This window comes from Antedon bifida, chromosome 10 (assembly GCF_963402885.1).
Source record: "Antedon bifida chromosome 10, ecAntBifi1.1, whole genome shotgun sequence".
NCBI lineage: Eukaryota > Metazoa > Echinodermata > Crinoidea > Comatulida > Antedonidae > Antedon > Antedon bifida.
The window spans coordinates 6592936-6608283 of NC_136235.1; the positions used below are offsets into that span (position 1 = coordinate 6592936).

Sequence of the window (15348 nt, forward strand, 5' to 3'; positions counted from 1 at the left end):
CACCAACGCAAAAAAAAAATATTAAAATTATTATATTTTGAAAAAAAAAGTTGCCAGCGGTTAAATTAATGTATGATTGCTTTTGCAGGATTATCCGCCTACAGTAATATTAAAAACTGTATAAACATAGTAAAATATTAGCGCCCTCAACGGTTTGTTATAAATTATACCTAATTTAATTCAATTGTGGACGTATTTTTACCATTCCATCTATAGGCTACTGACAATGTTTGAAAATGTTACGTATTTTATAATGTTGTTAAATAACTTATGTCTACTTTAAATATTCTCGGATTTTGGGGCGGGTGATGAATTGTTTGTCTGAAACGTGTATTGCTGAAACATCACACATCATTTAGAAAAGGGATAAGTCAGTGGGATGACTAAAGTCTGAGTCACTATGATATACGATTAAATTTTTTTCATTAGCATCTTCCTAATCATATTAAGTCGGTATTTCTTGAGAAAATAAACTAACTTTATAAAATAACATCTTGATATTATTTCCACCAATAGAAAAGAGTAGTTTAACAATCTTGCAACAGAAAGAAATACATAGCAGCTTATTACAATGCAAACGTGACGTAGAACGCATTGGTCGGACATGTTATATCTTACAACACACACGCACACCACCTATGACTTGTATTTTGTGTTGCCTGGGAACTGACTCGACTGACCTATTAAAATCGTCCAATGTTAAACATATAACCAAAATTACTCATGAATATGAACAGATTCAACACCGTTAGACCTTTTCGAAGATAACCTTCCGGCCACAAAATTAAATTTGCCCTGGGACACGTTTGTCAGCGTCCCATTGGGTAATACGTACAGCTAGCCGACTGTGATAATGGAGGTAGTGTATTTAGATATGAATTATCTTGCCGTTATAGTTCTAATTCACCGAGACTAGGTTTTCTTACCCTACACCTTTATTAGCACTAAAGGATGCGGAAATTATTAATAATATGTATTTAAAGCAAAGTCTGATAAGTTTGTACGTATCACAACCAGCCATATAATCAGGTCAGAGGCAAGGGGAATATGAAAGTGATAATGCGAGCCGGCGAAATTTGTCTCGCTATGCAGCTACATGAAATATTACTGCATCGAAGCAGATAGTAAACGTTGCTAATGTGTTTGAAAATAGTATGAAGACTTCAAGTATTTGTACATTGTTCTGTTTGTTTTTGGTTATGTATAAGTGTACCGGCATCCGTCTTATATTAGGACCTACACACTTCGCCGCGTCACCGTCTCAAAACGTCCGACTTCGTTGTGAAATTGCAGATAAAGGATCTAATGAACTAGTTATATGGAAATATGGATCGCAGACAATACTCAGCTATGATAGACAGATTAATAGACTTCTTGATTCTAAACTTGGAAGTCGCTATTCCGTAACACCTTTATCGGGTAACACGTTTGATCTTAACATTGTTGATGTGCAAGTGACTGATATTGGGATGTATACCTGTGGATACATTAGAAATACAACTGTACATAGCCTACAATCAGCTAAGTTAGATGTGTTTCGGGACTCAACGGTGGAGGTGCATCCCAATTGCTACGCTGATCAATCGCTAGACTTAATCGCACCTTACGATTCAGTCGATTTGAATTGTGATGCCGGTTCGGCAGGAACAACCCCTAATACACAAATTACGTGGAGTAGACACGGGGCAGCACTAGTAAGCCTAGTTGGTGATCAGTATCTGTCATATAATTTCATTTTATCCCATGACGATTATGGTGTTGCTTTTATATGCAACGTAACTGACTTACTAACAGGTCAATATAAGTCATGTAGGATTGTACCCCTTATTTTCCCACAAAAGGCATCGTTAAAAGTACATATCTCGCCATCTATATCAAGAACACAAGTAGGGGAGAAAGCCCGTTTTACCTGCAATGTGCAAGGTTTAAAAACAACCGAACGACCACGTTATAGTTGGTCAATTACCAGCAATATGTTACTAACAAGTCGACGTGTTGAGTTAATAAACGAACGTAAAATATTACAAATAAAAAATATTCAACCCGGTGACGACAAAACTCGCATCATGTGCGAAGTCATTACCGACACCAGACGACGTGTTTCGACGCATGCTGTATTATACGTGTCTTTGCCTAGCCCAAGTGTGGTGATTCCTTCTTCGTCTACCGCTACAATTAAAAACATTATTCCACGTACCCACAGTACATCTGTATACTACAAGGACACTACTAACGAGTATGTACCAGACAGTAAGGGCAGACTGCGTAGCAATATTGAACTGGGGAGTGGATTAGCCGGAGGGGGTGTTCTTATATTGGCAATGGTTGTAATTGCGGTTATAATTATTAGAAAAAGAAAACAATCTATCAACAGGGACGCACAACCCAGGGAATCGGAAGCAGTCCTTCAAAATGCCTCAACAGTAGATGGTAGATTTAGTTTTATGCAACTGTTTGCAAGAATAAGTCGAAACCTTAGTAGAAATTCGACAACTCCAAACGAACAGAAACGCGTTAGGTTTGCACTTGAAAACAAAACAACAGGTAAAAGTAATGTCGAACCATTCTATGATTTAGTCGCAATCGATGAAGAACCACCACCACCAAAATCGAAAAAAAAAGTTTTCAAAAAGCCTAAAATTGTAATTGAAGATGGGTCATATAACAATATTACAACAAATAGTTCAAACAATTGCTCTGTTAAAAGCAATGTGTGTCAGAGTGAATCACATCCGGTGACCTGTGGACGTGTCACATGCGATTCAGTTGGGAAAGTGAGTCTTGCAGCGATGTCCGAACAAGATGCTAAACGGAAAACACATCCTGGACGGTTAAAAATACATCAGCAAAATGTCTTAATTTACGCAGATTTGGAATTTCAAGAAAAACCGTATGATTCACCTACATTAATGCAAGTTTTGCTCAGATTGCGTGGCAACGAATATGCCGAAATAAGAAACAGTGTAAAATAAAGTTTTCTTGATACAAATATTTATTTCATAAATGTATTGTCCATAAATCTACTCATGACAGTACGATTTAAGTTCTAGCAAGCTAGCTATACAATAAAAGGCTGCATTTTGCGTATTATTTATAAAAATAATTGGAAATCAAATTGTATTTGTATGGATTCACTAACGACAATTTAGGAAGTTAGATGCATTGTGCGCATGCGAAAAAGTTTAACCGTCTAATCCTCGACACAGGTTGTTTCGAGCCCAGGCGACGACGACGACGACGACATTCAAAACTACAAACGTATGTCAGAGGTCACCAATCAAACGTTCCCTATTCTAGAAATGACCGTATATTAGAATAAACGTGTCCTTGTTTAAATCTCACCGGATACACGTTTATTTGAGGGGAAGACATCATTTAATGTTTTTCTGAATCACAAACAGAAGTAGTCAAATTAATTAGGTCTAATTAGTAATATGTAAGGATTGAATAATTAATTAAAATTTGATTGATATATTACGATATTCTTATTATTGACAATTTAACCTACCTACAGTATATGTTTTGAATCGGTTGTAATAAGTGGTAAAACGTTTCACGAATGTTATATATAGGCCTTTCTTCGGGATGTATTTCATTACGTCATGGGTGTCATGCCTATATGTATTTATCTGAAATAATATCACCGGTTTATTCAATAATATACAAATGAATGTTTATGAGTAGTGGTACAGGTAATGCCATGATGTGAAGGGTGAAATGTTATATTTTAACGTGGCCTATTAGTGTTTAAGCTAGGCCTTTAGCCTAGCTATGCATATGATTGTTTGGTCGCTTTTTAACATAATTATAACTACAGTAGGTGTGCTTATACAATCCAAATAAATATATTATTTACTATTATAAAAAAAACCAAAATATATATAATTGTTTTGCAATATATGTCAACAAAATAACGGAAAGGGTACTACTTAACGATCGTTAAATAGTGCGTACTGTGCGTACATCATGTGACCCACAATCGTTCAATCAAATGACAGGAATTTAATTAGGTGTTATATATAAATTGCATTAATATGTCCCACACGTGTGAAAGTCTAGTCAAAATATATGGGCGGCCGTTGGACCATAAACCAATAAACATTAAATACAAATGTCCTAACACAACAATCAAAACTAACCACAAAGGAAAAAAACAACAAACAAATATAAAAAACATAACTATCATAATAAAGTAAACAACGGAGAAAAGTAAAAATTTCACCATTTAATGGAAAAGTAGGTTCAACAATCAAAGGACGTTTGGAAAATAAGACTAAAATATGTTTATCCTCTTGAGGGCGGTATTCACAGGCGGAAACTGGCATCACGTTCATTTCCAAGACCAGGGTGTTGACTCCCTTTCAATACCGATAAATGATTTCACTCCGAGTTCACTACTTGTATTTCCAGTTCACCGACAAGATGAACGGGGTTCAGTTGTGTTACCTTAGAAGCACCGACTACACACAGTACTAATGCACATAAATATCACAATCAATATAGTTTAAACGATTAATAATTATATTAATGCTTGGTATTCACTATTAAAAATATGATATCTTGTCTCCTATATTCATATCAAAATTAAAACAATTCGTGTTAAATTGATATGAAAATATCTCTTAAACGTTGCCATTAGAATCAGATAGACGTGTGATAGACTTGTGATATTTACTAACTCCGGAGGTACCCTGGAGATACTCCATGGTCGGTGATCATTCAAACCGACGAGAAACCCCGTTCACATCAACCTAACAACCCGTTAAAGTAAATACCGCCCTCAATTATGCTTTTTTACGTACATGCGACGATTTAAATTACTAATAATTGTATGTAGGCCTATAGTCTAATATTCTTATTAAAGTCTCAGTCATATAAATATTTTATATTTTATTATACTATTATTTGTTTAGAACTGCTATATATTTTGTACAAATATTTAAATTATTTTAAAATAAAACTAATGAAATCATTGATCGTGTGATGATGACCTTTTGACCTAAAAATGCCGGAGTTTTAAGTTGGTACTTGGATTCCTTCAGCTTCTGTTTTTTTTTGTATTTATTGTTTACCATTCACATCCCTTCAAACTCCGGAGTTTTGCTAGTTGATGTGAAATGGTATACTTTTCAACTGATATGTTTGTAGGAGGATATTATTCTAAAAACTCGGAATCTTCGTTTTTTCTATACAATATTATTTGGCTCTGTAGTATGCAACCAGACTTGTCGGGCGAGTTAAAACAAGTGTGTTGACGAATTTTTACCAAATGAACTATGTAATAACTTTGCCCCATTGCACAAATATAAAACATAATTTATTAGTTTGATAACACATACTGTGAATTATATCAACAACGGCAAAACACTTTCTTAGGCCTAACTAGCTTAGGCTAGGCTGCAGTCGGCTGTTATTTTGACAGGCAGATAGTTATAGGCCTACAAAATTTGCCAATAAAACTGTTAATTCGGTATTTCATTCTATTAATACATTAATAAGAACAAATACCAATCTGAAGGTAATTTAATTTAAATTAGTGCATAAATCGCTCTCCAAAATGTAATGAATTTTAGTATATGACGCTAAAGCCAAGCAAAAGGCGGCGCTATTGGATTTCTACCAAGGGATATATTGATTGTGTTATAACGACACCGCACTTTCGAGATAGCTAAACAATTTAATACCATGTGACCCAAAATCTTCCAATAATCAAATAATAGAAATCTACATAGGTGTGTTATCTAACCAGATAGTAAGGATACACATAAAAAAAAAAAACATAAAACAAACAAACAAAAAGAGAGAATATAATATATTATTCCACAGTCATTATTTTTCATTAGGAGCGTATGCAACACCTTATAATAATAATTTTGGAATTTCTTAAGTGATCACAGTTCGGTGGCTCGATTGGTGACATCGTGATGTAGTTTACCTAGGAAATGGCACTCCAAATGCAGTTAGTGTTCTCCTAGCAGTAGTGGCAGCTGCAAGGTAGGATTTCCCGTGGGGCCTTAGTCAGCATCGACCATGCCACAAAGATGTCGGTGTGTCTGTAAACCCATCAAGTGAGGAAACGATATAGTCATTCCTTTAAACGCCAGTACTTCGGTACAGTATTTTCACGTATCGTAATATAAGTGTCAACATTTAACTTGCAAATGTTTTTTTGTTTCATTTTACGTAGACATTACAGTTTTAGAATTACAATAGGCAATGAACTATACGAAGACACAGTCTTGTTTGCCAAGTATTTGTAAAATTTTTCATCATAATGAACACAATTTACTGGAACAATTTTTATATGTTTTTTTTTGGTTTTTGTTATTTTGTGTTGTTCAATTTATACAATTTTTGTTACATTGATTCGAATAAACGTCCTGATTTGAATAAACGTCTCCCTCTGATTAACACCCCCACTCCCCCAAAGAACATCATTTGGAATAAACGACCACATTTGAATAAACGCACCGCCACATGCATATACACAATATTGTATTATAACACATTTCTATTGTTAGAATTCATTGATTGACGTGATCTATAATTTACCAAGCATTTTTACTGTATTTTCTCGATATTAATTGTGTTGTATTGTTTCATATCTAGGGGGTACAGTATTTATTTGATAACTGTATACATGTTACCATATTACACCCAAATAAATGCCTCCCCCCCCCCTCCTCCGGAAAAGCCTCCTGAACAATAAACGCACCGGGTCTTTTATTCAAAGGTACTACTATTAATTTGCTATTTCTTTAGGTAGACAATGGGCAACATTTTAGTGATCCACAAAAAATTGTAAATATTACGATAAATAAAAAAACAAGAATATTATAGTCGATAGGTAAACATTCAAACACGCCATGCACGGTACTAGTTGGTGTGCATTTTTTAGGTATGGAATACCACCACTATTTCCACCGTATCATGTCTAGTGAATAAACAGCACCTGTAGTAGACTATAAAACAACAGATTAGATTTGCTTGTTATTATTATATAGGTACATTATGTCAATTCAATTGGAAAGTGCAATTGAATAATTCAACTGGCCGTAATCTTAGGTCTACTCTTTTCCTAAAAAGTGTACACTATTGTTATCGGCGACATTTTTCACGATTAAAAGTCATTATTGGTAATGGTCATTTCCGTTAGAAAGGCATTGTGGTTATCGCCATCGCTGGCTATTTTTTGTGGAGTCATCATTATTATCATTTTCCAAGGATGTCTTACACAAAGTCAGGATGCAATAAAATGAAAATCATGATACTTCTTTAATTGTCTTTTGGTAATTGTTTTAGTTTTGAAAACAATAAAATTAAGATTTAATATCCATAGATATTTCAAAAAAGTAATATAACGTACACTGTTGGTACAATACGGGGACACTAAGGGCCTAGTACTTGTGAGATATAATTGGAGAGCTTTAGCTGCCAAATTTCATAAGAAAAGCAATATGTAGGCCTATCACATGCAAACGGAATCAGACATAAATTGGAATTTTCAAAATTGAGAAACTACATAATCCAAGATTTAAAATGATGAGAACATATCTTTAGTCTAAAGTTTTGGTTGTTACAATGATAATGTTTTGAGCAAATTGCTGGTAAAATTACGGAACAGGAAAGTACAACAAAATAAATTAAGTTTACGCCTTGGCAAAAGTGTATAAATCTAATTGTTGTATTTCAATGGACCTTCGCACCTTCGTTCATTAACTATTGTTCTATTATTATGCAAACATTATTTTTATCAAAATCAACCCATTGGAAACATTTTTAAACTACATACGACACAAAATTCATGCATTTATTTGTCTCAAAATAGAAAAACAAAAAGGTATTGTAAATAAATACTATCGACAAACAAAATTGTAATTTTCAGCCTTTTATTGTTTTTGGCTGTCTATACAATCTACCGATGCGAATCTACTGATTTCGCTTGCATGTGCCACATTATGATAAAGAAGAATTTAAAAATGAATTAGATTCGTATTGTTTTTAAACGGTGTAATGTACTTGGACGTGATTTCGATTATTACTTTCGGAAGTTATATTTTGACACAAAAGATTGGTTTCCTGCTAACAAAACAAACGCTAAATATAATCTTGTGTATTTAGCTATACTTATATTATGGTATTTGTTAAATTATTGGTATTTTTTTGTAAAAAAACTGTTAAAAAACACAACCTTCAACCGATATCAAGACTACGATACCTGTAAGCTTATGCAGGTGGATTTACATTAACTTAAATCCGTTAAAGAACATTATTATATATAAGTGATCTGTCTCTTGGTAGATTATTATGTGGTCTATAATTTGAACTTCGAAAAAAGCTTTAAGAGTACACGGAGTGGAACCCGAGAGCAATTTCTCTGTGCAAGAACCACTTTCTTCCAAATCCCGCATTGGCGCTGGTGTCAAAATGTTACTAGCCATGCCCTGACCACGTGGAAAGCTGATGAAACTGCACTTTATTGTTTATCTAAATCTATTCACGCCTGACAGAGATCACATTGTTTTAGATGATACACAATCAACTCATGGTCAACATCACCTTCCATATATCCTGGAAATGAATTCACAAGCATAAGTTTATTAACTGGCCACATTTCTTACATGATAAACGAAGCATTTAGAATATGGATCAAGAAAATGGAACTTTATATTAATCATAAACGGTGCAATGACTCAAAAGTTGTTTGTGCAGATTTCTCTTAATGTTATCAAGTGGTTGGTTCTATTTAGTGATTAGCTGACAGATGTACTTGTTTTTCTGTGAGCAAGCATTGCACAATTAACATGGAAGGAAGTAAAGCAACTAGAGGTTCGCACGAACTCGGGAGTACTCCGGTTTCCTGAAACGATAATAGTTCATAGTTAAGTAGGGCTAGAACAATATTATGCAAATTGAACCCTTGAAATGTATTTCTGTTAAAGGGTAACTTACTTCACCTTACCTTTTTGATGAATCCATTTTTTGAAAGCGTAAAACCATATTGCATTTTATCGAAATCAGTTCTAAATTTACAACTTTCTCCAATTTTAGAGGTGTATGCTTATGTTTACGATAATAAAAGTTGGCCATTTAGGTAGTAGGTCATAACAAAAATGTATTAAAAAAGTTAATGATGATACTGACTACAGGTTTAAATTTTGTTATCATAGATTTACATTTTCGCTTTAATAATTTTGTTATAGAATGGGACTAACATTCCTTCGACATGTTAATTCATTATTGCTTAAATAATAATACTTCAGAAGCGCCATACATCAAATAATTACCATGTTATTTTGTTTTAACTTAATGCTTTACTACTCTGTCAAAATAATGGGAGCTACAAATATAATGCAACGCAACTCTACAGCTCACTATGTCGGTCGGTCGGTTGGTCGGTCGTTGGTCGGTAAACACTAACTTGAGCACGCGACTGCAGCCATGTATATGGCCTTGTTATTATACTAATAACTACTTTCTATATTATTTAAAACTAAGGTGAATAAGATTTGAATTACAAGTTATTAATCCCACTGCTATCACCTTTGTTATCAAACAACATACTTAGACCATTATTTTAAGAAAATGTTTTAATACAGTTAAAGATTGAGCGTTTCGAAAACAGAGACCCCACAAAACTCCTCAACTATACGTCAAAATGGGGTGGGGTTGGGAAGGCGGGAGGGGGGGGGGGGGGGTGTGTCTCTGTTAAACAAGAATTTTATATTGTGCTATAGGCATAGATGGTCACAGTACTGTTCAGATTGATATTTAACATTCATATCATCACAATATACTTACAAACGGATTTTTGTGACCTCGGAAGGAAGTTTAGCACAATCTGTGTACTGTATTAGGCCTAGTATCTCGTGAAATTACTATTTGACTTTTAATAATATTATTTTAATGTGAAGAATAGCCTTTAAACTTATCTGACAGGAAGGACGTGGGAAAGGATTGACGTATGGAAAGTTATATAACAATGCTACCTTGATTTTGAATCGTTGAAAATATCTGTAGTTATTTCTGGTATCATATTAATGCAATTTTATTATGAAAATACCTCCTTGGTAGAACACATTTAGTTCACATATTCTAAAATTATTAATTTAGCCTAACAGTTGTTGACAGTAGAACAACATTATAACAATAGAACTAATTTTAAAGCCGATTTTTCACTAGGCGAATTTGTTCACGCGAATCGAAAGCGTCAGCTTATACGCATGCATAGACAGGGATTTGGAAGATGGAAACATGAATACGCATGCGTAGGCCTATAAGCTGACGCTTTCGATTCGCTCGAACAAATTCGCCTGGTGGATCGAAAATCGGCTTTAGGACACACTTTTAAAACCCAAGAAAGACATATTCATCTCGTTTGTTTCTCAAAATAGTGTCCCGTGTGTTCGGATTTTTTTTAATGAGTGGGGTTATACTACGGTTTATGTAGGGTCATTTTGAATGATTGATATATCGTCTGAGTTACAGTTCATCTTATTATCGTAGGCTATTAGCATAAACCTCTTCTACTCCCTTTTTCTGATTCTTTAGAATTTCAATATTCCCTAGACTAATACAATCGATGTATTGAGTCATAAACTGAGCCCGCCAGGGGAATACTGTGACACTAAACAGGCCATTGATGTAATACTATTAATATTATTTCAATTATTTTAAAATTAACAAAACATGTTTACAATATAACGTGATCAGGTTAGGAATAATACAATTAATTAATAAAAAACCATTAACAATAACAACTATTGTATTTGTAGATTAATTTACAGCATCTAATGTCATAAATACATAATTATAAATACATGATACAACAACAATTAATGCGTTACAAACAACAATTAATGCGTTACAAACAACAATTAATGCGTTACTAACAACAATTAATGCGTTACAAACAACAATTAAAGCGTTACAAAAAGTTATATTATATGAAAATATTTTTAAGCATAATAATTTTAAATAGGTTAGTTGCGTTGAACGCATAGATCATCTAATAACAAATTACATAAATCACAATCAAATCTTTGGCTGTGTTATAATGTGGTAGGCCTATTAATACGTACAATTGGGAGATCACTGCTTCGAGACATTCATACATAATTATAAGTACATGATACAACAACAATTATAGCGTTACAAACAACAATTAACGCGTTACAAAAAGTTATTTTAAGTATAATAATTTTAAATAGTTAGACATTCATACGTTCATACAACTGCAACAATGGAACAACATATGTAAATTGTGCATATACATTTGGGGAGATTTAATTACATTTTTATGTAAAAACAACGCCAATTCCTAATTCAAGATACCCATCTAACTGGTGAAAATAAAATTGTTAGTTATTATAAAAAGAATAGACTGGAATAGTAAGATTTGTTTATATAGGTTAAAGGCGTTTGAGCAATTATATTAACATAGTTTATCACATCCTATCTTAGTAATAGTTAATGAAGGTAATTTAACAACTACAGTATTCTTGCACGAATAATGATAATTATGTCAGGTAAAAGCGTTGTTCCCACTATTGGACGCAACGCAACGTAAGCGATAATTCATCGCGTGTGGCAACAACTCACTTGTTGCACTGCGTCCAGAGGATCAACAATGCAATATTCCTACTTACCAAAGCTCTGTCTACACTATCAAGCTAGTTTTACAAAAAAAAGTGTGATCTGCCTAAATATGGTAGTGATATGACATCTTCATGTCCATATATGGGCACATTTTTTGTTACATAAAGTTTAATAGTGTAAACAGAGCTTTAGGCCTACTCTTTTTTTTGTCTATACTATAAAGACATTATGTACGTCGAACGTAAAATTAATACATACTTAGTAAAATAATACACAATCGTAAAATAGTTTTAAGTAGGCCTACTAAAAACAGTATTAGGGCCTATAATTTATAGCTGTATAAACTTTGAGCGTAATTTTCACGGCAACTCGTATGCATTTACTCGTATGCTTTTACATTTTTCTTATGTTTGATCGAGACATTCTATCGACTGTTGATATATAATTGATCGAGTTTTTGTTTCCATATCAACATAATCCTGTACCCCAATGTCACAACTACTCTCTAATAAATTATCGGTTGAATCTGCTTTAGAATGCGAAATGTAAAGTTGTTTAGGACAAACATAGCCTTTACTATCAAGAGTATCTGATTTTCGAAGACCTTGCGATTTGACGGCAGTTGGAATCTCGTACGTACCATCAAAAGCATTGGTTTCTCCAATATCTGTATTATGGGTATTGTTATTAATCGGAGACAACACCGAAGCCGGAGTGTCATATCGTCTCTGTGGAGGAACACGGCCAACGATACCGTTACTATCACGACCTAGCGTTTCATAATCGTTAATATCTTCATCATCAAGTGAATCATTCTTTGACACTACTACTTCATAGTGCTGCTGTCCAGTGCTTGTTAAATTATCCACTATCGGTCCTCCGTTCGTATATCCGGATATTTGGGACACAACTGCCGGGTTCGTTGTATTCTCGATCAGGTTTTGATAAACAGACGGTAGCTTTCCCTCGATTCCGAGGGTTTTGTATTTACCGGGATCAGGATCTGTGACAGTCGGTGCTGGGCCATATTCATTAGTCATCGAATACACAGAGCCGTTGCCTCGCAACTGAGACATATTCATTTCATTGGCTTTTTTTCGTTTCTCACACAAGCGAACGGTTATGAATAGAACAGTTGCCACAATTAGAAACGCTAAAACTACACCAAAAAATGATCCTAAAATCTCTTTTGTGTTGTTTCCGTCTTCGTTGACATAATCTTTCTCTTCTAAATCTGTAGTAAATACGCCTGTCTGTATTATAGTCGTTGCCAAAGTAGTGATTGGTATATAGCCCTTAATCACAAATAATATCCCAGTGTCCGAGCCGATCAAACCGTTTTGTGTTGAGGCCCGACACGTGACAACCGTGTTATCGTCCATAAGCGTTGCGTTCCTAATTATGAGAACAATTGAGTTTTGTCTTAGTACGAAACGGTTGTTCATTCCGTTAACTACCAATGTGTTGTTAACTAACCATGTTATTTTGTTGATACGTGGTATTCCCTCTGCGTCACATCGGAATGAAGCATCTTGTCCGACGTCGACGGTCAGAGCGTCAGGATTTACAATAACAACAGGTAAAATCTTCAACGGAATAATGCTACAAGTTCTTTGTACGTTTAGCGTTTCATGAGTAAGTTTGCAAACAAATGTCCGTCCATTGTCCCCCGGTTGCAGAACCGTCATAATTTCGTTAGGGGATGTTCGAGATATACCGATCATACCTTGATCACCTCGGAACCAACTTAAAGAGGCTGGAGGACGACCACCTGATGATTGACATATCAGACTAACAGAATCCCCAGGCCGTAGCATTGACAATGGGCGTTTTGAGCACTTTGGGTTCCCCATAGCCGGAGTCACCAGTACAAAAATAACAGCTCGTACAGAAGTAAACATATTATTGTTAAAGAATCCGCATCTATACTCCCCTTCGTCTGCCACTTGAATGTTGGTAATTTGAAGAGAGTACTCACCCGTGTTTCCTATTATTCGATACCGTGGCATTTGTGTGTAGAGATTCCTATCGTTAGATATATATTTTTGTGTTTTTGGTCTATACCAGTAAACAGTATCACCACTACCTTTATTCGAAAAAGAGCACCGTAGTGTAACTGACATACCGACAAGTACACGCTTATTCGAAGGCCTTATTAAAAAATTGATTCCATTTGCTAGCTGAAAAAACACTGCTAGAGTCAATAACATTGCTTTATACATCATCTTGATTATCAGATTAAGGTAGATAGTCAAACGTGATACAGCTAGTTTCACCACCAATTGTTGAATTTCTGCACAGGTAACGAATAAGTATAACAGTAGGAACAATTACATGACGTCACTTCTAGATAAACCAAATAAGGTCGGTGGACCCGATATTGAAGTCCAAACGCAGTTTTATAATATTATTTCCTTTAGAATAGAAAAATGGTTGTCACGGACGCTTTGTATATTCGTGAAGCTAGCGATGATGCTGATTTCACACAGACAGGCCGACCGGTAAAACAAGATTTAAGTCAGATTCGTGTGTTGAGTCATCGTAAACAAGGCTTTTTATTCTCATAACTTTAACAGTTGAATCACCATTTATAATCATGTAATTTGGTTCGTATCTGTACAGGTACCATGTGACCTGTATTACAAATGAGTCGTCATAATATAAAGACCAGTTAAGCCCAATCTGGTTAAAACCAATATAAAACAGTAATTATAATAATGATTAAACGAATTACGTATTATTCTGTAACTTAATACAGTTAAGTCTATATAATAACTAAAGTGAATACTTCCATAAGTTCCTATGGGATAGACATTTACATGAGTAATATTTCACATCCGATGTCAGTTTTCTTGATAGCCTTTCGAGAGGTTAACTTGTCTTAACACTCCATCTTTCCCACGTGATGGATCTGTACCAAATACAATGCTCATTCTTCTTTTTTTTTGTCCAGGGCGAGATGCGTGATTTCTGGAACTGTGCATGAGAATTAGGGATGGATAAGAATCGAGAACGTTTTATTTTAACATGTTGATATTACAAGCATGTGTGATTGGATTAGGGGAGTTAAAATGGCCGAATTCACGAAAACACTGTATAACCTGTGTACGTTCCAATGTTTGTTTTGACAATAACTACCATCAATAGGATATGATTGCAGTTATCAATTAAACATTCTCCATAATCATGAATGCAATATTTTATAATGGCTAGTTTTACACACCAGATATTAATATTATTTAAAAAAACAATCATATTAAAATGTAGTACGCTGATACAGTTATTTCTGATTCTTGCCTTGATCTTCATATCATTGTGGTCTTGGTTTAGTGACCCTTTATTATTAACGATGATTTTAGGAATTGTTTAACAGTTTCATGATGTTCCGGTATATAGTCATTGAAGTGGTTAATAATACCAATAAAATACACTGTGTAATAACTATGTGCTGATTGATTATGTGTGTTAACCACAAAACCAACATTACCACTATTAAACCACACGAATGTATTAATATTAATGTAATTCTTTAAATTTTAAGAAATCATTCATTGCTTGCTATAGCACTGACGGTAACAGGCTATTTTTTATGTCATAATAATATTTCCGTACTTAGTGTCATCTTCTAACGAAGTTTTTTTTTTATAGCAACCTGTTTAGTAACTAATTATAATTATGCTATGTCACCAATTGATGTTCTTGCAATACTTCAGTTAATTCTATACCACCATCTTTCACCAGTAATGTCAT

At 34.3% G+C, this 15348-nt stretch overlaps 2 protein-coding genes across 2 annotated transcripts in view; both read right to left on the minus strand.

Moving 5' to 3' along the window:
* LOC144853629 (uncharacterized) overlaps positions 1-15348 on the minus strand; it is an 85036-nt gene that overhangs the window by 28346 nt on the left and 41342 nt on the right. The gene's annotated exons all lie outside the window — the stretch shown is intronic.
* Positions 11001-14178, minus strand: LOC144854020 (uncharacterized). Its single transcript, XM_078711901.1, has one exon. It carries the CDS (start codon positions 13821-13823, stop codon positions 12003-12005), a length of 1821 nt encoding a protein of 606 aa, XP_078568027.1. The 5' UTR covers positions 13824-14178; the 3' UTR covers positions 11001-12002.

Excerpts from the sequence above, each read along its gene's own strand:
- LOC144854020 (XM_078711901.1), bottom strand. The coding sequence starts at position 13,823 with ATGATGTATAAAGCAATGTTATTGACTCTAGCAGTGTTTTTTCAGCTA.